The 23,826-nt window shown below is 39.6% G+C and overlaps 1 protein-coding gene across 3 annotated transcripts in view; it reads right to left on the bottom strand.

The window, feature by feature from the left end:
- Positions 1 to 23,826, bottom strand: part of acvr2aa (activin A receptor type 2Aa) — a 59,774-nt gene that overhangs the window by 5,554 nt on the left and 30,394 nt on the right. For all 3 annotated transcript variants that reach the window (XM_079427125.1, XM_079427126.1, XM_079427127.1), the window contains 5 exons: positions 22,848 to 23,002; positions 7,547 to 7,690; positions 1,861 to 2,004; positions 1,066 to 1,211; positions 711 to 825 (listed from right to left, as the gene is read on the bottom strand). In XM_079427125.1, coding sequence (XP_079283251.1) covers positions 711 to 825; positions 1,066 to 1,211; positions 1,861 to 2,004; positions 7,547 to 7,690; positions 22,848 to 23,002 — 704 coding nt within the window. The remainder of the gene's footprint in view (positions 1 to 710; positions 826 to 1,065; positions 1,212 to 1,860; positions 2,005 to 7,546; positions 7,691 to 22,847; positions 23,003 to 23,826) is intronic.

Raw genomic sequence — 23,826 nt, 5'->3', positions numbered from 1 at the left:
GGTATCAAGTGAATCCAATAAAAAAAGTATTGCTACAAGTCATTCTACAATCTTTCTGCTAGCACTGCAGTCAATTCATTCATGGTTTAAATATGGAGGCCACCATCCAGATGTGATTTATAGCCTACTAAAACAAAAAGTTGAATTTTATATTTGATTTCTTTTGTATTTAAATAAGTTACTGAATGGTTACCTGAATACTTCAGACTGCTGTTAAAATGTGAAAAACTTCCATTTAATTTGCATCCTTGTTCTATTGTTTTAATTGTTCTATTTGTTCATGATTTTATTACCACCTGTCTACTTGAATAATTTCTTAGAAAAACTTCAAGATGTGATTACTTAATTGAGAAACACTTGAAGGCAAAATGCCATGGTTTTAATTGAATTTGTTAGCATTTATATTACTATTTAACTTTTTGCACAAAATACTTTGTGCTCAATAGCATATACATTTTTGTTGAGGTACTGAGAAAGAAATGTCACTGCTGAATCGTGCTGATATGTATCGACTACTGACATTTTGGTGTCGTGATAAGTCTTTTATGTAGGCAGCACATTAGTTTTTGAGATACAGCCTCTAATACACCTCCATAGAATCATATTCATATTTAAACACACTTCACGCAGCCAACCCTCGCACAAAGGGCGGCACTTTACGATCAGCACAAAGCTTTAAAGGATCTGAACAGTTGTCTTTCAACACTTACCTGCCCATGTGTGTCCCCAGCTGACTTTCCTGCCTCAAACCTCAAAGCCAGACCAAAATCAGCTATACAGGCCGTCAGGTTAGACTTCAGCAGCACGTTCTTGCTCTTAATATCTCTGTGCACATATAATACAATTTTAAGTAAGTAAAAAGGCTTAAAATGCTCACAAAGATCCTTTCAATTCTTTCAGCTGATTTTGTCTCTACAATGAAAGTCAGTGGGGTCCAAAACTGACTTTCATTGGACAAAAAAATCCACCCGTTAAAAATGTACCCAAGAAAGCAAGTTATACAGTGTTTTCTGTTCAATATATCCAGTGACCATAATGGTTCTTAAAGAGCTGCACATTTCTCACCTATGTGCGACGGCTGGTTTGTGGCCATCTCTGTGTCCGGGGAAGTCAGAGTGCAAATAAGCCAGCCCCCGAGCCATGGTTTGAGCGATGTGACACAGCTCATTCCACGTCACTACGTTTGCCTTTAGGTAGTCCGTTAGGGATCCCTGCAAAGAAACAGCACAGACATGCGGATCAATCATGGCTGTATATCAGCCTACAGTGCAAAAAACTAAAACCTTTTCAATTCACAATAAAAGAAAGAAAAGTATAAACTCAGCAATAACACAGACTGTGGATACTTTGGGTGCGACCATGTCACATATTGACTGGAAAATCTTGAATGATCTTTTTATGAAAATTATTTTTTTTCACATAATTGCATCCTACCAGGCATTAACATGACAAATAAAAAAATGTTTCTTTTGTAATATCCCTTGAGAACATATCAAACAGAAAACCTTCATAACAAAATTTAAAATGTATTGATTGACGCATTTTTACTACATCAGTAGCATTCAAAAAGCAGCCAATTCTCTTTCTCACTTTTTTATCATTGTTTCGTTTCATGTTTATTTCTCAGTGTTCAGCAGCTGGGATTGATAATTTCATAGTTTCTAGTATGATGTTCAAACTTCATATAAATAAATGACAAAAAAGACTTTATAAAGTTTATTTGCAACATCTGAAAATATATAGTACGTAATCCCTGCTCAATATGATAGCAGAAATTAGCCTAATTTGTTAACTATGAGAAACTAAAATGGATCTAGAACGGTTCCGCCAATATTGTCCAGCCCTCATACATCTCCACACCTTCTCATGGTAAGCCGTGATGAGCCACAGCTCAATGTCCAGGTTGCTTCCTCTCTTCTCTGCCCCCATGAAGTGCAGAATGTTTTCATGCCTCATGCCAGGGAGATTGTAAATGTCATACTCGTTCTGCCATGACAGCTTGTCCTGAGAAAGACAAAAAGTACATAGTTATTACAGCACACTGGCATGATGGGCAATCCCCTAAAAAAACACTGCGCTCTATGGAAGCAGAATAATGACAATAGTTTTTGAAACATAAAGCATGCTGAATTCCACAAATCGAAAAAAAAGATGCATTGCAATTAACAGTGCTTGCATTTTAATGCCTTGTATTTCCAGGGCTTGTATTTTTAGGTCCTGAAATTTAACAGTTTATTTAAGATGTGAATATTTCACACACATTTTCATAATTAAAAATTCAATAATTCATATTCACCTTCCAGAATTCACTTCCAAAATATTCAGTCTGTTTAAAAATACGATGTATAATATTCGACAGGCGCATTTCAGTCATTTTATTTCACTTTCCAAATTCGCTGCCACAAATTCAGTGGTTAAAAATTTTGGTAGAAAATTCAGCGGTGCACATCCGGGAATCGCAGCAATAGCAGTAGAGCACCGATACATGATCTCCAGCTGATGTCAGCCGCTCACCAGCAGGTGGCGCAAGCGGCTGTGATGAAGGCCATGTGTGGATAAAGTCATTCATTTACAAAAACTGATTTGCAGAAATAGAGCAAGCGCTAAGTAGAAGTTTTGATTATCAGAGCCAGTATAAACATGTGGAAACGCTGATTATGTGTATGTTTAATTCAACATCTTTACTGTGTCCCGTAGCCTACATGTAAGCAGCTTTCTCTACCACAAAGGAGATTATAATGCTCTTTTACCCAATGCTGAAGTACAGATCTAACATTACATCTGAGGAAGACATATATTGCTTTCGGTTGCTTAGGTTCTGTAACTTTGTATCATGGCTTGTGTGACGCTGTGCTGCAATACCGGGGTTCCCCTCAGACGTCACACTCCAGGATTCCCCAACGACGCGTAACGTGCCTCAGTGAACTAATACATTGATACTAATACCAATACATTGTTTCCCTCAGAAATCGGTTAAAGAAAACGCAGCTCAACACAGCTATTAGAGTTGTTTGAGATGCGCCTTGCATGAAGTGTAGGCGAGGGTAGTGAGGGGAGGAGTGAAATAAGCGCAGTCAAGACGGACAGTTCTGACCTCTCGAAGTGGAACTGATACCAGCGAGATCAAAGGCGGATACCGCGTTATTCTCACTCATGTGCTGTGCTGCTGATAAACGTGATATAATTTCAGCTCTGTTGCTTTTATATGAATATAAATATGATGAACAAGACCAGGGCCGGTGTGGGACTAATTTTCAGCCCTGGAGTTTCAAGCCTTAGACCGGCCCACTTTTCTTTTTTTTTACTGGCCTTTTCAGTGCCTCCTTTGTGCTTTCTATTATCCATTTTTTTAATCTATTATTTTTTGCTTGCATATCTCGAACAACTGACTTTTTTTTTTGAGCAAGGTGCAGCTGGCAGGGAAGTCAACAGATAATTATGTCATCATTAGTATTGCCAATTAACTTTAGAAATGGAAAATAAGGGACAATTGTGATTTTTTATCTTTTATTATTTGAGAAAATAAGTGTTTACTCTTTAAGAAAATAAGGAGCAGAAAAAGGGATGCTCCAAATATTTGTACTGTACCATAATGCAGGCTGTTTGCCTGCAGTTAAAAAGAAGTAATAAACTCAGAAATAATCACAATTGTTCTGAAAAGAATTTTAATGTAATACAAAAAATGTCATTGACCTAAATATAAATTGTACAATTATAGAACGGGGACTTCACAAGTGTATTAATTTAGGAGGTGAAAATACTGTAAAATACATACAAATGGCATGACATTTGAAAGCATAACAACTGAAGGTCTATGAAACGTCAGTCAATAAAGCATTATTTTTTTAAAACAATGGCACTTAAAGTTTTGAACTAAAATATTATTGCAACTATAGCCTTTGAATGAATGAAAATGCATATTTTTCAGTTAAATAAAACTTAGAGAGTGTGGTGCTTCTGGTGCTTGGATTTGTACTTTAATAATGAGGTCCAAGCTTAAGAATAGGCTACTAGAAGTTTATTTTATTAATGTATTTTTTTTTCTCTCACTCTCTCTCTCTATTTAACAGTATTACAATGAAAGATGTCTTCCCTCAGGTAGACTGAATGTTTTCCTGCCTTGCTAAATGTTGGTCTCATGATCAATAAGTTGTTTGCATTGGCCAAAACTGATTTGGCAGAGTCACAACACGGACGGTTGCTGTTAGCGCGAGTCCCGCACGCTGTGAAGCAGGAGCAGCCGGCAGAGGATTCCGCTTGGTCTTAAAGCCTTCCACAAATGGCTACTTCACAAAACAATGATTTGCGCAAAAAGAATGATTAATTATCAATTGAGAATTTGTTATTGATATGGTCTGGTGAAAATAATAAGGGCTGAGAGAAAATAATAGATAAAAAGAGTGGGGCTGCTATGAGTGCAGGCAGTCTAGGGACAGCATCCATTTCAACCCAGTGGCATGATAACACTGCGGGAATCCTCCCAGAGTCCCGGTGCTCCCAATTAGTCAATCTGGGCCTGAACAAGACACTCAAAGTGCTTGCTATTTAATCCCATATGAAAGGCGTATTCATCATTTCTACTTTAATACAAACATATATTTGAGATTTTTATAGAAATATGACAATCACATATCTCACACAGAGATCATAGTGTTTGGGAATATTCAAGCATAATTTAAATACACAATCACATGAAATCAGATTTCATTTTAGCAGAGAACGCAGCACCACAGTTGTCTGAACCAATGAGCATAAGCTATGTCGTCAGCAAGTCTTTCCCATCATGTTTTGATCAGTGCAGTCGGTGGAGAGCAACTGCGTGCGACTGCTCAATCCGACACAGCCGCCTCGCAGTTGCGAGGAAAACAAATAAATAACATCTTTTAAAAATAAATAAATAAAAAAATCATTACGTCGTCCGCCTTGTTCTGATGTCATGCTGACGTGTGTCAAAAAACTCTCGCGAAGGCTAAAAGGTTCTATTTTTTTTAATCTGATTTCATGTGATTGTGTATTTAAATTATGCTTGAATATTCCCAAACACTATGACAGTGCGATCTCTGTGTGAGATATGTGGTTGTTGTCATATTTGTATAAAAATCTAAAATACATGTTTGTAGAAATGGATGATAAATACGCCTTTCATATGGGATTAAATAGCAAACACTTTGAGTGTCTTGTTCATCATATTTATATTTATATAAAGGCAACAGAGCTGAATGAGTGAGCACATGAGTGAGAATAACGCGATATCCGTCAGAACTGTCTGTCTTGACTGCGCTTATTTCACTCCTCCCCTCACTACTCTCGCCTACATTTCAGGCGAGGCGCATCTTAAACAAGCCTAATAGCTGTGTTGAGCCGCATAATGCGTTTTCTTTAACCGATTTCTGAGGGAAACAGCGTGAAACATTGCGCGTTCGTTCATATTCTACATCTGCTTAACTGTCGATATAGTTTGCATAATCATCAATAAAGTGGTTTCTGAGAGCGGCGGTCTTATATCAATGTATTAGTTCACTGAGGCGCGTTACGCGTCGTTGGGGAATCCTGGAGTGTGACGTCTGAGGGGAACCCCGGTATTACAGCATAGCGTCACACATGCCATGATACAAAGTTACAGAACCTAAGCAACCGAAAGCAATATATGTCTTCCTCAGATGTAATGTTAGATCTGTACTTCAGCATTGGGTAAAAGAGCATTATAATCTCCTTTGTGGTAGAGAAAGCTGCTTACATGTAGGCTACGGGACACAGTAAAGATGTTGAATTAAACATACACATAATCAGCGTTTCCACATGTTTATACTGGCTCCGATAATCAAAACTTCTACTTAGCGCTTGCTCTATTTCTGCAAATCAGTTTTTGTAAATGAATGACTTTATCCACACATGGCCTTCATCACAGCCGCTTGCGCCACCTGCTGGTGAGCGGCTGACATCAGCTGGAGATCATGTATCGGTGCTCTACTGCTATTGCTGCGATTCCCGGATGTGCACCGCTGAATTTTTTGCCAAATTTTAACCACTGAATTTGTGGTAGCGAATTTGGAAAGTGAAATAAAATGACTGAAATGCGCCTGTCGAATATTATACATCGTATTTTTAAACAGACTGAATATTTTGGAAGTGAATTTTGGAAGGTGAATATGAATTATTGCATTTTTAATTATGAAAATGTGTGTGAAATATTTTGAATTGAAATATTCACAGCTTAAATAAACTGTTAATTTTCAGGAACTAAAAATACAAGCCCTAGAAATACAAGGCATTAAAATGCAAGCACTGTTAATTGCAATGCATCTTTTTTTTCGATTTGTGGAATTCAGCATGCTTTATGTTTCAAAAACTATTGTCATTATTCTGCTTCCATAGCGCTCCTCAAAAACACTGATTCACCAGTAAGTTGACAGCAGTAGAGCTGCTAACTGACCACTCAAACAATTGATACGAATTACAGAGCTTTAGCTGACATTCACAGACAATTCAGATTATGCAAGTAAGCAGTAATTTACCAGAGCAAATTATTACAAGACTGATTGATGAATGAGACAAATGATTTCCCTCACACCAAACTCTTAGCTGTGGAGCGAGACAGCTTCTGTTAGCTCGGTTTCTACTAGGGATGCACATTTTTATTTCATGGCATTAATATTTATCTTTATATTTTTACATATTTAATTCATGGATATTTAAGTAAGGAAGTATTTTATGCTCACCTAAGATGCATTTATTTGATAAAAATGGGGTAAAAACACTGTAACATTGTGAAATATTATTACCATTTAAAATAATGCTTTTCTATTGTAATATATGTGATGCAAAGCTGACTTTTCAGCAGCCATTACTCCAGTCTTCAGTGTCAAACAATACTTCAGAAATCATTAACATATGCTGATTGGGTGCTCAAAATCTTTTAGTTGTATCATTAATGTTGAAAGAACTTGTGCTGCTTAATACTTTGCAGAAACAGTCATAATTTTTTTAGGAATCGTTGATGAATAGAAAGTTCAAAAGAACATCAGTTATATGAAATAGAAATCTTTTGTAACATTATCTTCACTGTCACTTCTGATGAATTGAATGCATCCTTGCTGAATACTAATATCTTTTAAAAACAGCGCCCACTGAACACCGTTCTGTTCATAATCTGTTTAAAGTCATAGTTAATTAAAACAAGTTACAATATTTATTTGACAAATAAATAATTATATAATTTATGTATAACTATATAAATATTAAACATTGACATATACAGCTTTTACAGGATATGTTTGAATATGAAAGATGTATAGTTTCTTGCTCACATTCTTTTTAATACAATTGCATCATCTTTGCTGTCAAGTATCATTAGTTAGAAATATTTTACAATACTCTCAAATTCAGTTTTGTTTAAATCACATTATGTGCTAATGTTGTACATGCAGTTCACTTCACAGGCCGACACATGGCTCAGCTCCACGTTTGGCGGAGTAATTGTTTAAGCAGGTTAGATTAACTCATCAGCTTTAGGAGCTGATTCTCTGGCCTCGGGTCTGCGTGGTACCTGAATGGGGAAAATCTTCACTGCCACATAGTCATTGAGCAGCTGAGCCTTCCACACACAGCCAAAGCGCCCCCTAGCTTTGATTTCCAACAACTGCAGTGGCTTCTGGACCAGGGTGGGAGACGGCGGCATGGGTCCAGGGTCCTGCAAGACAATAAGTAAGGAAGTGTAATCCATTGGGTTGGCTGAACAGACCATCTGTAGGTGTAATAACTGCTGTAAGACTTCATCGCTATGGAGACCATCGTCACCCAGCTTGTTTCACAGCGACTATCTAAATCACAAGATGGCTATGCTGATTTATGAACAACTTATGCAGTGCCATCACTAACCACCATAAGGTTATTTCAATAAGATGCGTGTACAAAGAAGGGCCATTCAAAGTGCCCATTACAGAAGGACACCGTCCGGAAAGAAGACCCTGGATTAACCCACGACTCTTTAAATAAAACCTCTCTGTTACGTTGATTGCTGGTGCCACTAATATGTTGTGATTCCCACTTTAAAGGAGTTAAGGGTTGGTTCATGCTAGATTTTATATTCAATTTCATATACTTCCATTCATTTACATGCAAACGAAGGGGAATGGGTACACAAGCACATGCAATGATTTTGTCTTCTGCTACACAAACTCTGACCTGTGAACTGGCATAGAGACAATCTGTTTGACCAATAAAGGCTTAAACATCTAAAATGACTTATTGTATGAAAATCATACATGGAGGAAATTCTCATTTTGGAATCCTGTGTTATAGACACTACCATTTAAAAGTTTAGGGTTGGTAAGAGTTTTATAAATGTTTTGAAGTAGTCTCTTCTTTTCACCAAGATTGGTGAACTTAAGACAATTTTTTTTTTTTTTTGATTAAGAAGACCTAATATTTAAAATATTATTATAATAACTAAAATAAGAGTTTTCTATTTTAATGTTTTTACTTTTTTAAATTGTATTTCTTTGATGACAAAGCTGTATTTTCAGAAGTCTTGAGTGTCACATGATCCTTCAGAAATCATTTCAATATGCTGATTTGGTGCTCAAGAAACAATGATTATTATTATTATTATTAAAGTTCAAAATAGTTGTGCTACTTAATATTTTTGTGAAAACTTTAATACATTTATTCAGGATTGAATTCAGGATTCTTTAATGAATAGATTTATTTTTATTTGAAATAGAACATTTTTGTAACTTTATAAACGTCTTCACTTTAAATGTATCAATATAATGTGTCCTTTCTGAATAAAAGTATTAACTTCTTTCAAAAATAGAAAAAAAAGTCTTAAAAACCCTGATTTTTTTTTATGTTAGTCTAAGACAAGTTCAAAACAGTTTCAGTTCAGAAGACAAACTGCATGGATTTAAGCCATTAAATCACCAACAATAAAATTGGTAACTATCGTAAAAAAACATTTCTTTTTTTTTTGAGCACTTTACAATCGACCACACCCATTGTTATATAAGAAGGGAAGTGAAAAGAGCGTAAGCCCAGCAGAAGACCTGTTCATTGCATTAGGATTGTAACAAGTTGTGAGAACACTGAGGGGTCTCCTATGGCCATTATAAATACTATTGTGACAGATACCATACCTTATATGAACAAACATGCAAATAATACTGGTTGTGGTGATGTGTTAAATGGGGTAAAGGTGGACCATGTCATGCAGCTGAACTGCATAAAGCTTGGACAGAAGGGGCTTATGGGAGTTGCAGTTCAGAGCTTGTTACGCATAATCCATAGCTTCTGTAAGTGGACCACAGATTTGATAAGCAGCTGACCTAGTTTGTGGGTGCCGTGAAAGACACTGGCATGCCATTACATCTTGAAGGCTTGAACATTTCTGAACATGCCTTATGTAAGCAGAGACCATTTAGCAGTTCATCTAAATGCATGAGAGTGCGCTCAAACCTTGTCTTACACCCAACATGACCTTTTCTGACCAATTACCCTTTGTCGGCAAAACACAACAGACTGTTTCCCGCTTATCAAATAAGCTAATCCCAATTATTCAAGTGAATCAGTGCAAGGAAGCAATATAGATGGCATCTGTAGGCACGGATCCAATCCCTGCCGGTGTGCTTGCTGTACTTGGCATACAATTCTCCTAATACTCAACGCAAAGAGTGAATCCACAAATTTCACATAAAAAAAAGAAGAAAATTATATATATATATATATATATATATATATATCTGCAATATATAGTAATACTGTTATGGAACTGTCGGACACAAAGGTAAGTATTTCAAGTGACAATATTTATTAACAGTCTTGGTGATTTCCCAGCACCAGTGGATGATGTGAGAACAGGTGAGTGGTGATTCTCCGTGAGTTTGGTGATCGATCGTCAGGATTCTAACCGTCCCTTTCTTAACTTGCAGGTCCGTGGTGAACCGGAGTTACTTCGAGCTCGGGGAAGATGGTAGCCACCAGGAGCTGGTTCCTGAGAGCGGGGTGGATGAAGAGGAACAAGGCAGAAGGTAAGTACGACAGGTAGGGAAGTACAGGAAGTATACTCAGCCTAGTAGCTTCGTAAGCGGTCTCTCCTTGTAGTCACAACAAGATCGGACAACTGTGTGAACTGAGGACGGTGCTCTTATTGAGGGTGGTGATAGTAGAGGTGATGAGGTGCAGGTGAAGGTGATCAGAACTCAGGTGAGGCGGATCGTGGTAATTGGATTTGTGATGAGCCTGGCCGTTCTGTGACAGTACCCCCCCTCTCCACGACCTGCTCCTGAGGGCCGACCCCGGCGTCGTGGTGGTCTACCTCGGTTTCGTGGAGCAGGATGGTTTGGATGGGTGGCATGAAACTCCTCCAGTAGAGCGGGATCCAGAACATCATCCCTGAGGACCCATGAGCGTTCCTCGGGGCCGTAGCCCTCCCAGTCCACCAGATATTCCAAACTCCCACCACGGCGCCGGGAATTCAGGATCTCATTGACCTTGTAAATGGCGCCGTCGTCGATGATGAGAGGGAGAGGGGGTTCCTCGACCGGACCAGGCTCTGGGGAAACAGAAGGAACATGAGGTTTGAGAAGTGACACGTGGAATGTGAGATGTATCCTATAATGTGAAGGTAGTTGTAATTTGTAAGTGACCGGGTTGACCGGTTCCAGAATGGTGAAGGGACCAACGAATCTGGGACTTAATTTGCGGCAAGGCAGGCGCAGCCTGACGTCCCGTGTTGACAGCCATACCTTTTGACCAGGTAGGTAAGTCGGTGTAGCAGAGCGACGGGCGTCAGCGGAGATCTTCTGTCTGCGCACTGCCTGTTGTAGATGGTGGTGTGCCGAGTCCCAGACTCCCTCGCTCTCCCGGAACCAGTGATCTACGGCGGGCACGTCGGAAGGCTCACCTGACCAAGGGAAGAGGGGAGGCTGGAAACCGAGTACGCACTGGAAGGGAGCGAGTCCAGTGGATCCTTGCCGGAGAGAATTCTGGGCGTACTCGGCCCAGCCTATGAACTGGTTCCAGGAGTTCTGGCGACTGTGGCAGAAGGTTCTCAGGAAACGTCCTATTTCCTGGATTTTGCGTTCAGTCTGCCCGTTTGATTGGGGATGATATCCGGAGGTTAAACTGATGGTCACACCCAGGAGAGTGAAGAAGGCTTTCCAAACCCGAGAGATAAATTGAGGTCCCCTATCGGAGACAATGTCTTCAGGGATTCCATAATATCGGAACACATGATTGAAGAGTAACTCAGCCGTCCTCATGGCTGTGGGTAGTCCTGGTAAGGGAAGAAGTCGGCAGAATTTAGAGAATCGGTCGACTATGACTAGAATGCAGGTATTGCTATCGGATGGTGGCAGGTCGGTGATAAAGTCGACTCCCAGGTGTGACCAAGGACGGTTGGGTATGGGTAACGGTACCAGTTTGCCTGAAGGAAGATGACGGGAACTTTTTGAAATGGCGCAATCTGGGCAGCCCTGAACGAACCTTCTCACGTCCCTTGCCATGTTGGGCCACCAGAAGCGATCCTTTAGCAGCGAGAGAGTGGCGTTGGCCCCTGGGTGGCCAGTACCAAGTGAAGAGTGGGTGGAGTGGATGAGGGGTGTGCGCTGAGTCCGTGGAACATACTGGTGATTGGGAGGACAGCCCGGCGGATTCGCTGGAGGTGCCTCGGAGACGACTGGTGGAGAGGTCCAAATGATGGAGCTTGTGATAATGCCAGCAGGAAGAATCCCTTCGGGTTCCTCGAGTATTTCTTCGGAGGAATACATGCGTGATAGGGCATCCGCCTTGATATTGCGAGAGCCGGGGCGATAGGAGATCTTAAAATCAAACCTTGCGAAGAACAATGCCAATTGAGCCTGGCGAGGGTTGAGCCGTTTAGCCTCTCGCAGGTATTCAAGGTTTCTGTGGTCGGTGAGTACCAAGAAAGGATGAGATGCCCCCTCCAGCCAGTGTCTCCATTCCTCCAGCGCTAGCTTGATAGCTAGCAACTCGCGATCTCCGATGTCGTAATTTCTCTCCGCCGGGCTGAGTTTTTTGGAAAAGAAGGCACATGGATGGAGCTTGGGAGGCTTCCCCTGCTGCTGAGAAAGTACCGCACCAACTCCGGTGGTGGAAGCGTCTACTTCCACAATGAAGGGTAGGTCTGGATTGGGATGGATGAGGAGTGGTGCGGTAGAGAAGGCCTTCTTAAGGTGATTGAAAGCCTCCGTAGCGTTGAGGTCCCAGGTAAGGGATTTGTTTTTTCCCCCGAAGAAGGTCAGTGAGTGGACTGGTGATTGAACTATAGTTGGCAATGAAGCGGCGATAGAAATTGGAAAATCCTAGGAACCGTTGAAGTTCCTTTATGGTAGTGGGACGTGGCCAGGATGAGATAGCTTCCACCTTCCTCTTGTCCATGCGAATGCCACCATTGCTAACGATATAGCCCAGGAAGTGCACGGAGGGTTGGTGGAAGAGACATTTTTCGGCCTTGAGATATAGTTGGAACTTGCGGAGTTGTTGGAGGACCTCCGCAACGTGGTGGCGATGTTCGGCCAGGCTCCGGGAGTAGATTAATATGTCATCGATGTAGACAATCACAAAACGGTGGAGAAACTCCCGGAGCACCTCATGCATAAAGCTCTGGAAGATTGAGGGAGCGTTGACAAGCCCATAGGGCATAACCCTATATTCGTAGTGGCCAGTAGGGGTCACAAACGCGGTCTTCCATTCATCCCCTTCTCTGATGCGAATGAGGTTGTACGCGCTGCAGAGGTCCAGTTTAGTGAAGATGGTGGCATCGCGGAGTTGCTCAAGAGCTGCTGGGACAAGAGGAAGGGGATAGCGATATTTTATGGTTATGTTATTGAGCTTACGGTAGTCTATACAGGGACGGAGGCCTCCATCCTTTTTGGCCACAAAGAAGAAACTGGAGGCAGCAGGGGAGGTTGATGGTACGATGTATCCTTGATTAAGAGCCTTCTTAATATACTCCTCCATGGCCTTCTGTTCAGGCAGTGACAGGGGGTATATCCGACCCCGTGGTACTGGCTCACCCGGAACGAGGTCAATAGCACAGTCCCATGGACGATGAGGTGGTAGGCGTGAGGCTCTTTTGGGGCAAAAGACATCACGGAAGGAAATATAAGCAGGTGGTACCTCAGTAGATTGCTGCTCCACAGGGCTTTCCACGGAAGTTGAGTAGAGCGATAACTGCTTTGAGCTCTGGAGTCTAGGTAGTGGTAAGTGTGGGAAGCAGTGTGGGAAGCAGCTCGAGCCCCATTTTAGGATCTCCCCAGATCTCCAGGACAACACGGGGTTATGTTTTACCAGCCAGGGCAGACCCAAAATGATGTCGACAGTAGATTCCTCAAGCACCAGCAGATGGATAGATTCCTGATGAAGTAGACCCACCCTGAGCTGTAAGGGTCCTACACAGTGCTTAACTAGACGGTGTGTGAGAGGGGTACCAGTTATTGTCTGGATCTGGTAGTTAGTTTCGGTCGCAATGGTCGAGAGTTGGAGCTGTCTGCAGAGCTTCCCCGAGATGAAGTTCCCTGCCGAGCCGGAGTCGAGGAGGACGGTAACTGGCATTAACTCAGTGTCGAGGATTAGATTAGCACAGGTAGTTAGGGGATTCATCTTGGGAATGTCGGGCTTGAGGCCACTCACCAGCAATCTAGGTGGACGCAGGGTGCAAGTGAGGATCGTATGTTCTTGGCTGCCACAGTATAGACACAGTCCATTGTTTATACGTCGCTGCCTTTCCATGGGGGATAATCGAAACATGTCTGTCTGCATGGGTTCGGCGGTGGTGCTGACCTCTGGCTGGTGGTTGGGAGGAGTGACAATGGCTGCGGTAGCATTGGTATCCGATGAGCAGGCCTTCATTCGATTGGAGCAGCGGATGGCGAGCTGTATAAACTTTTCCAAGCCATGTGAATCATCATAGGCGGCTAGATGTAATCTCAAATGGGGATTCAAACCTTGACGGAAGGCGGTTATTAAAGAGGGCTCATTCCAGCCGCTCGCAGCTGCTAATGTGCGGAACTTCAGGGTAAACTGGTGGATCGTCATAGACCCCTGTCGAAGTTGATACAGCTGTTCACCGACTGAGGAGTCCCCGGGAGAGCTGCTGAAGACCTCTCTGAAGTGGGCGACGAACTGCGGGAAGGACTGCGTGGCGGGTCCTGCTTGATGAAGTATTGTCTCTGCCCATCTTAAAGCAGGTCCCTTAAGGGAAGTGACCACAAACGCTATTTTCGCTTGATCCGTGAGGAACATCTGTGGATGTAAGTCGATGGTTAATGAACATTGTAATAGAAAGCCATTGCACTCCTCGGGATCACCTGAGTAGGGCGCTGGTCGGGCCATGGGACTGGCGAACATGACTGGAGAAGAAGAGCTGGCGATGGTGGAGACGGGAGTGGGAACTGATTCTGGCAAGGGTGATGAAGCTGGACGGGTTAGAATTCTTTTGAGTGTGTCGACTAGTTCCTGAAACGGGTCTGGAACACTCATCTTGATGCCGTCTTGGTCCGATCTTCTGTTATGGAACTGTCGGACACAAAGGTAAGTATTTCAAGTGACAATATTTATTAACAGTCTTGGTGATTTCCCAGCACCGGTGGATGATGTGAGAACAGGTGAGTGGTGATTCTCCGTGAGTTTGGTGATCGATCGTAGGGATTCTAACCGTCCCTTTCTTAACTTGCAGGTCCGTGGTGAACCGGAGTTACTTCGAGCTCGGGGAAGATGGTAGCCACCAGGAGCTGGTTCCTGAGAGCGGGGTGGATGAAGAGGAACAAGGCAGAAGGTAAGTACGACAGGTAGGGAAGTACACTCAGCCTAGTAGCTTCGTAAGCGGTCTCTCCTTGTAGTCACAACAAGATCGGACAACTGTGTGAACTGAGGACGGTGCTCTTATTGAGGGTGGTGATAGTAGCGGTGATGAGGTGCAGGTGAAGGTGATCAGAACTCAGGTGAGGCGGATCGTGGTAATTGGTTTTGTGATGAGCCTGGCCGTTCTGTGACAAATACATATAATAATCAATAAATAATAAATCATTGCTTTTCTTAAAAAAAAAAGTACAGATATGCGTTATATAAATATATAATGTGTTTATTTATATGAGATAAAAAATTTAACATTTAGAAATGTCTATAATACAACAATTTGTTTAATTAACTTAATGACACTGCAACACTTTCTTTATGGTCCAAAAACCATTTTCTTTTTTCTTTAATCAAATATAAGCAAAACATAGCTGGAAGACAAATGACCCGAATACATTCTTCGCAGGTGTCTTTTGAAATTCCCCTTAAAACTTTGTAACAACTAGGGATGGGTAAAAAACAAAAAAATCGATATCACAATATTAATCGATTCTCATTTTTACCGAACGATATCGATTCTTAAATCCCAAGAATCGATTAGTATAGCCTGTTTTCAGTTAATGGACATATCATTGAAGGGCACTTCCCATCCAATATATTGCAATAAGCATTGTGCTTTGGTACTTTTAATATGAAACAAAGTCTCAGATTTCAAATTCTGTCCATTTTATTGCAGTATTCAAACAATAAATGCCTTTTTGGCGCTGTTTAATGTAGAGTGACAGATCGCTGTAGCGCCTCAGCTCAACAGACGCGGCAGTGCATAGTGCGAGAGAACTGATCATCTCCTCCACATTAATACCAGTTTCAACACAAAATAAACATGACTAAACATCCGAAGGTAAATGAAAAGACAGAGTACAACTTTACAATCTGTATCCTGTCTCATTTAATCGCTCAATCAGTGTTTCAGCCGCGCAAAGATGTCAAAATAACGTCTTGTAAACAATGTCACATAACGTCACATTTACCTCAGAAAAAACATATTCGTTGACCATAATCTCATTAGTCAGATATAAAAATAAGCTGTAGAGAGGGGCATTTTGCTAAATATATGCAACATATAACATATTCATTATAAATTTGACTGTTCTTCAATGTTTCATTTATGTTTGAATAAATCCATTCATCAAGTTATGTCAGCCACCATTATGTTTATAGATAAAAAAAACTAACTGAAGTAGAAATATTATTATTTAATTATAAATAACTTTATTATTTTAAAAACTCCATTAAGTGTAATTTTAACAAATCAGTCAATTTTAACCTTCAATATTATAGTAATGTAGTACCAACTGACTCTCATGTAGGCCTATATTTTACAGCATTAGTGGAGTTTTTTTATTTTTATTTGGCATGTAGTCTACCTGATATATGTCCAAAATAATCGATATTGAATCGAATAGAATCAGTAATTATATCGAATCGCAAGCTTGTGAAAGAGAATCAAATCGAATCGTGAAATTTGTGTCAAAACCCAGGCCTAGTAATAACCTACTTCCCTTTGTTCGTCGTAAGTGCTTGAATAGAGAAAAAAAGAGCTTCATTTGGCCTCCTTTTGAAACAAATGCCCAATAAGTAGGTAGGATGAAGAAAGACTGTCCACAGAGCACCTGCTGGATTGTGGTTTGGAGTTCAGGCAGAAGTAGGACAAATGCAGAACAGGCATGTTTTTATATGTGGCCTACATTTCCACCAACTGAACATGGGGGGGAAGGCACGATTGTTCTGAACTGAGACTCCTTAGCATATGGATCTGGGTTGTTAACTAACTTTTTCCAAGTCCTCAAGGAAACAAATGCTGGAGAAAAGTACATCGCATGACTGTGGGTGGGTGGAGACAAGGTTAAAGAACAGAACATCCATCATGCAGAGAAGAAAAACACGAAACGGTGAGGACGCAGGCGAGAAAGCGAGTACTTCTGAGATGGCAAAGCTTTGCTGTTACACAAACCGAGAGAGCCAATGCGTAATGAGGGAGGATGGAGGTACGGGAGGGACTGAGCTCCTGAGGGGGACGTAAAGAAATCAACCCTCACACTGACCTCACACACCTACACCCACACGGGTCAGGGTCATGTTTACTTTTCCATTTGCCTAAACGTCAGTCACTAAGCAGACACCAGTCATAAACATGACGACAATAGGTCTTATGGGAAGCGTTTGCCCCTTGCAATGGATGGAGGCACAGACTGACATTTTTAAAGCATTCCTTTTCTAAAATAGAGAAAAAGAAAAACAACACAGGTAATTTAAGAAGGCTATCCATCTACCCAGACGCCTGTGGCAGATATAGTATGTCAGAGCGCAGGTTACTGAAGTTGTTTGGTTTATTCAATGCTTGAAAATAAAGAGACCAGTGGAAAAAGTCCAGCGGAGACGATTGTTTTGCATGTGACTTCCATGTGAACAATTCATACAGGTATTTATTCATACCACTGACGCCCTTAATTCTCATTTCTCAGCCTATACTTTGAATAACTGGTTTAAAAAGAAAAAAAAGAAAAGATAATTTAAGCAATACTTCTTCAGATATGTCGTTTGCTTTCTTTTATACACAAACATTCTGTATCAATCAGGTCGGATTGTTTCTGAATTCAGCATACAAGGCCAACTCAAAGATGTGGCTTCGTTATTTTGTGATATGTCAAATACCTTCAATTCAGACGTATTCATTGATGGACATTTTTATATTGATTCATGTCTGAATAGTTTTTAATACATTTAATAAATTAAACCTTTTTTTTATTGGGACTGTTAAGTATAAATATGTATGAAAAAAAAAGAAAAAAAAAAGATTTCTCACCTAACAGAAAGCCACCCTAAGGTCCATGACTGTTTACCAAGACTATTACTTTAAGAAGAACGCATAGAATGCATCTGGGATAACTTGGGACATTTTGTGGGCTTTTGATCTTGTGAATTATTTACATACAGCAATTCATTTGAAAGACATATTTAGACCAGAGCAATACACAACGGTTTGCTGTAACAAATGGAAGCGTAGGCAGCATATATACAATGTAACACAGAGCTAAATCCTTACAGAACTAAATAGACTTCTTAGTGCCAGAGTGTTTCTTATCAGTACTGGCACACAGGTGGATAAAAGCAGCAATGTGATGTTTTATATTATACCTTCAGGATGGACTAAATCTCAAGAGGAATCAGGCAACAATCTTTGGCTCCAGAAACACTGAATGACCAGTTGATTTCCTTTACTTGGTCTTGGGCTGCCCAACATTACTGTTCAACCACCCTCTGGGAACACGAAGTGATTTAAAAAGGTTTTAAAAGGGCAATATCTTACACTTGCAGAATTTTATTTCCCCCCTGAGGTCCACTTATAATGTTAGTCAAGGTTTCCTGGTCTAAAAGTTAAATATCCTGGTCATAATTCAGTTTTTCCTGACCATTTTCAACTTTTTTTCTAGCCCCAAGAAAACAGGCTGATTTCACCGTTAGTGTGATATGGAAAGTGATTTCTGAAAAAAAGAAGGAAAAAAAACAAACAAACAAACAAAAACTGTATAATCTATATAATCACTATACCACTGCATTACTTGCTGGGAGGGAAAAATCCAGTTTCCCTGACCCTTTTAAAACTAGCAAGGCATTTTTATATTTCGCTGTTGTAGATTTAGTTAACTCGTGGACGAACATCTGTCAAGAAGCACATTCATGCAAATGTAAATACAGCTCAGGACTCATCAGGGAATAATCTTAGTCCATTCTAGTTTTTAAGAGCTTTGCCTCTCTGGCCAAAACTGCAAATGAGTGCTGCAGAGACCAGCAGCCTCACAACTTTCAAAGGTATCAAACCACTGATTTTCATCTGTATTTTGTGTGTGCTGAAACGGAAAATGTCCAAGGGGTGACACTGATGCAATATGACAGTTTGCCATGAATCTTTCAATATGACTGCAAATGTTTTATAGGTTAAGTACAATAAAAGCACTTTAAGCTGTTCCCCATTCCCACATTCATAACATTCATTTTGGCATACATTTGCTGCATGCTTGGAGACGTGCATTTTTAACCTCAGTACTGCCATTTTACCATGCACCTAAATCAAGGGATCTCTGCCTGAATCCCCCGAATCAGAGAGGATTTCGTTTTTGTTATCCGTGCACTGAAAGTCAGAACATCACAGATTGATGAGGCAATGTGCAGGGATAAACGCAAAATAAAACCAGTGGGATATTATAGGAAAATGTGCTAACAAAAAGAAAATGTTTAAAATGAGGTTCCAACATAATCTTGAATAAAAAATAATAAAAAACAAATTAGATGAGTCAGGCTTCTCTTACCTCTATCATTATATGAAAGGCGTGCTAGTTGAGGAAGGAAAGAGGAAATCAAGTGTTAGTTTTAGTTTAACGCATATGAGATGGAAAGACGTGATGGGGAATTTAACGATTTCTTCAAGAACGAGTTAATGTGTTTCTCAATATTTCTGTAGGTATTTTCACTTGCTGGCCAACACAATACAATTTTACAGGTTAACCCAATTACGTCTGTCCAAAAGATTTAACATTTATGTCAAGCCAAAAGATAGGACCCACTACTTTTTAAATATATATACACTATATATATATATATATATATATATATATATATATATATTTAAAGTTAAAGTATTTCGTTCTACTTTAATGTGCAGAGACTACACGTAAGGCATTCAGAGGTTGTTCTTGTCTGAAAACATCCTGACATAGCAACATTTACTCAACCAATGGCTTGTGTTTGGGATGGGACAATCTATTTGTCCAACCAATGATTTGGGTATTTTTTATTTTATTTTTGCAATTATGTTTGGTGCCACTTATGCTGCCCAGAGCACATGCTTCACAAGATAAAACAGCAAAGACTGATGCAGGTGTGGGCCTCAAGTAGATATTCCGATTAAACATCTTGCCTTATGTTTTTTTTTGGCTTGTCTGTGATTTTAACTTTGTGTAAGTGAATATAACTGGAAAGAATGAACCTTCAGCCCCAAGGACACCACTCAACGGTTGCTGATTATACCTGAGGCCAAATCTGCTTGTTACAGCAACTGCCAGATTTCTACAAGATTCTGAGAGACTTAACCAAATAAAACTGTCAACTAGGAACAATTCTGAACAATTCAAAAGAAAAACACAAAAGATTTTAAAGCATTTAAAGCAAAAGTTAAAAGACAATCGGGCATCAATTGTTACCAATCAGGAAGTAAAACAGATCTGCATTCCCATTTATAGTACAATATAATATTGTACTCTTGTCAGACAACCAACACAGGAACAGGAACATTTTAATCATGACTTAAAAACAAAATGACAACAAGAAAATGTTTTTTCATAGCAGTTTTCACATCTTCCCTCCCCATATACCAAAACATTTCCTGTCTAATGCAATATAAAATACAAAGCACAAAAAAAGATGAGTATAAAAAAAAAGAAACGTGACTTAACTCAAGATAGATGTGGAATGAGTTTAGGCACATGCACAAGAACTAAAATCTGAACAGAAAAAAACGGTCCTGCATGTGAATACAGGATCTGACCCAATGACCGTTTCTGCAAATTCTGCAAAATGCATGCAGCTGCCTGAATGGTCTTTCCTTCCAGAAACGAAAAATTCCTGTCCTCACAGTGAAGCCAAGCACTTAATGCGGTTAAAGCACATTGTGCTCTCTCTCCTGAGGGGCATGTTAGGTCTTGGGTCCTAGTAAGAAAACCGTTAAATAATCAAGAAGCTACTCTCCGCTTTTTAAATGGTATGAGACTCTAAAGTGGAGGCTGGGGGCCAAATGTTTCAAAAGAAGACATTATTTTTAACTACATGCTTTAAAACAGCCTGAGAATTGATGGGGAAACATTTCAATCAGAGCTATTCAAAACAATGTTGATGACAACTGCTAAGGGCATCATAAAATGATTCTCATATATGTTGATAAAGTGCCCAAAGTAAATGCACACAGCAACCACCATCAGGCCACCGTGCACAGTTAAAGATGTATCGTGTATTTCTGGCTTGCAGTGAAAATGTTTATAAAGACCATATCGGTGAGTAAAAGAAGAAGTTACAGGAAGACAAGAGAGGAGTCTTTAACCAAATAAAAAGAGCAAACAGTAATAAATATTGAGTCAGACAGCTCTCATGTTACTCGTGTTTAGCTTGAGCTGTACAAACGAGTTTAGCTCTTCTAGCTTAGCACTGAACAGTAGAAAGAAAGGTTATATCACAAATGTAGCAACCACCATTATAATAGCTCCTCTGAAAGTCAGAAGAAAGCTAAATGTTATTTATCAACAGACATTGAGCAAGCTTTTGGACAGTAATGGTTTCATCACTAAAGTAAGAAAGAGAACTAAAGCCTTTTTCTACACTCAAATGTCTTAGTCGATGAAAAAGATTTTCAAAGAAAACACATTTATAAGCATTTCAAAACAAGCAGATTTCTTTGTGGCACTTTGTGAAACGTCACATTTCCTGTCAACACATTACAAAATCGTTTCTGGCAATCTTGCAATATTTGGGACGCAGTAGAGTGACAGATAGAACCAAAATACTAGAGGAAATGATTGATCAAAACAAAAAGTACAAAAAGTACACTAGTATATAAACTACCATTTAAAGGATTGGGGCCAGCATGATTATTTTGCTCACTAAGACGGCATCTATTTGCTCAAAAATACAGTAAAAACAGTAATATTGTGAAATGTTATTATAATTTAAAATGATTATTTTATATTTTAATTTATGGTAAAATGTATTTTTTTTATAATGTGATGGCAAAGCTAAATTTTCAGCAGCCGTTACTCTAGTCTTCAGTGTCACATGATCCTTCAGAAACCATTCTAATAGACGTTTTTCCCCTTTTCTTTAATTTTTCAAGATACTTTGATGAAGGGCAAGTTCAAAACACCATTCATTTGAAATAGAAATATTTTGTAACAATGCTAAATGTGTCCCTGCTAAATAAAAGTATTAATTTCTTTCAAAATAATAATAATAATTAATAATGACAAAATAAAATGTTCTCTTGTTCCAAAAAGACTTTCTTTTGAAAATAAATTTTCAATTTTTCTAGTTGATATACCATTAGGGAAGTTGCAAATGCAGTTTCATATTAACTAAGTGTTGTAATAGTCCCTGAGGCCTTCTGACGGCTGCATTAAGAGCTAATAAAGTTCCCTACTTATCAAAAACAAGTTTGGGCTGATAATGATACTCGATATCAGCAGCGCTGTGGGGATGTTTCATCTGTCAGATCTGGCCTACATGACACTGAAACTCAATCGGGGAATTCCAAATGCTCACCTGACACTAAGGTAACCCTTTGTGCTACCACAGAGACCATATAATCAGCCCAGCACACATAAATGCATCTACTCTGAGCTGCTAAAGATGTCCCTGCAAGGCTAAGGATAAACAGTAAGGATTTTTTTCAGGCTGACCCAGCAGTTCAGATTTTGACTTCACTGGCTAAATCTATAAAGATCTATTGTGTAATTCAGAAGTAGATGTGACTCTCAACACTAGTCTCACACAGGGGTAAAGGTCACCTGATTGCTCATGTCTTGTGTTATGTCAGCTCTGTTATCTCGTCTTTCTGGTGGGAGAAGAGGGCACTGAAACACAACCGTGTCCTCACAGATCTAGTTTGATTTCAGCTGACAGTGTGTTTGAGCTTAAGTGAGTGTGACATTGAGCACATTAGATCCCTGAAATCACTGTCATTCACATCAACAGGAGGTGCTGCCCAGGGGAAATAACAGCTCCCAATAGCACCGTTTCTAGTGGCATGAAAATGTTCTGATACACTGAAACTCAAGAGCTACAGTGATAAGAGCAGATGGATTTTGCAACATTGTGCTGCATGTGATACACTGACATTAGTATTTCCATATTTTGAATTGAAACACTACTCTCATTTTACTAAAAGTAAATCAAAACACATGCATTATACAGTATAGATATCAATTTACCTGGGTAGGCACCAGAACAGGCGGATACGCCAGCTTGTGATGTCGATACATCCAGAAGGAAAGCAGGACAATGGCTGTGATGCCCATGATGGGCACGATGGAGTACAGAAGGGTATTGAACAGTGATGGCTTCTGGGTAAAGGGGTTTGATGTTGCTAGGGAGAGAAGAAGAATGAGAGAGTTCAGTACCAATCAACACTTTTTAAATAGGTGCACGATTACACTACTGTTCAAAAGTTTGGGGTCGGTCATTTTTTCACGAAGTCTCTTTTGCTCACCAAAGCTGCATTTAGTTGAACAAAATACAGTAAAAACAGTACTGCTGTGAAATAATATTACAACTTATAATACAAAAAAATCTCTTTTAATATATTTGAATACATAATTTATTCCTGTGATGGCAAAGCTAAATATTTTTTTACAGAAATCTTTGATGAATAGAAAGTCAAAAGTGGTTAAAAAATCTTTACGGTACCTTTTGAAAAAAAAAAAAAAAAAAAAAATTTACTTACTGAACCCAAACTTTGGAACCAAAGTGTATATGATTAGGAATAACTGGGAATTGACTTTGAGGACGTTCACACAAGACACATTCCTATATTCTGTCATGAGTACATATACATTTAGTCTTCTAGCAGTTGTTTTAGCTATGTAAATAAATTAAATAAGGAAATATTTTGAAGGATTTCTCTCATGCATATGACAGTTTTTATGTATATAAATATGCTTGCTTATTGCATTCTACCAGTTACGGCTGTTACAGTAGTTTCCCTCCTAATACACATATTCTATTTTGGAAACCCACACTATTGCAATCTCTATTGGCTTAATAAGTGACATGAATGTGAAAAGGGATGACCTCAGCATTTGACAGAATGATTTCAGCTTACATTAGCATTAGTAAGCAGAACCTCAGATGAGAGTTTGCTCCTAATTCCCTCAAGAGGAACACAACAGATGATGGATGTAAAGTCTAGCA

Source organism: Barbus barbus (genome assembly GCF_936440315.1).
Source record: "Barbus barbus genome assembly, chromosome: 10".
In the NCBI taxonomy this organism is placed as follows: Eukaryota; Metazoa; Chordata; class Actinopteri; order Cypriniformes; family Cyprinidae; genus Barbus; species Barbus barbus.
The sequence above is the reverse complement of the archived record's forward strand: the minus strand, read 5'-3'. Positions and strand labels throughout refer to the sequence as shown.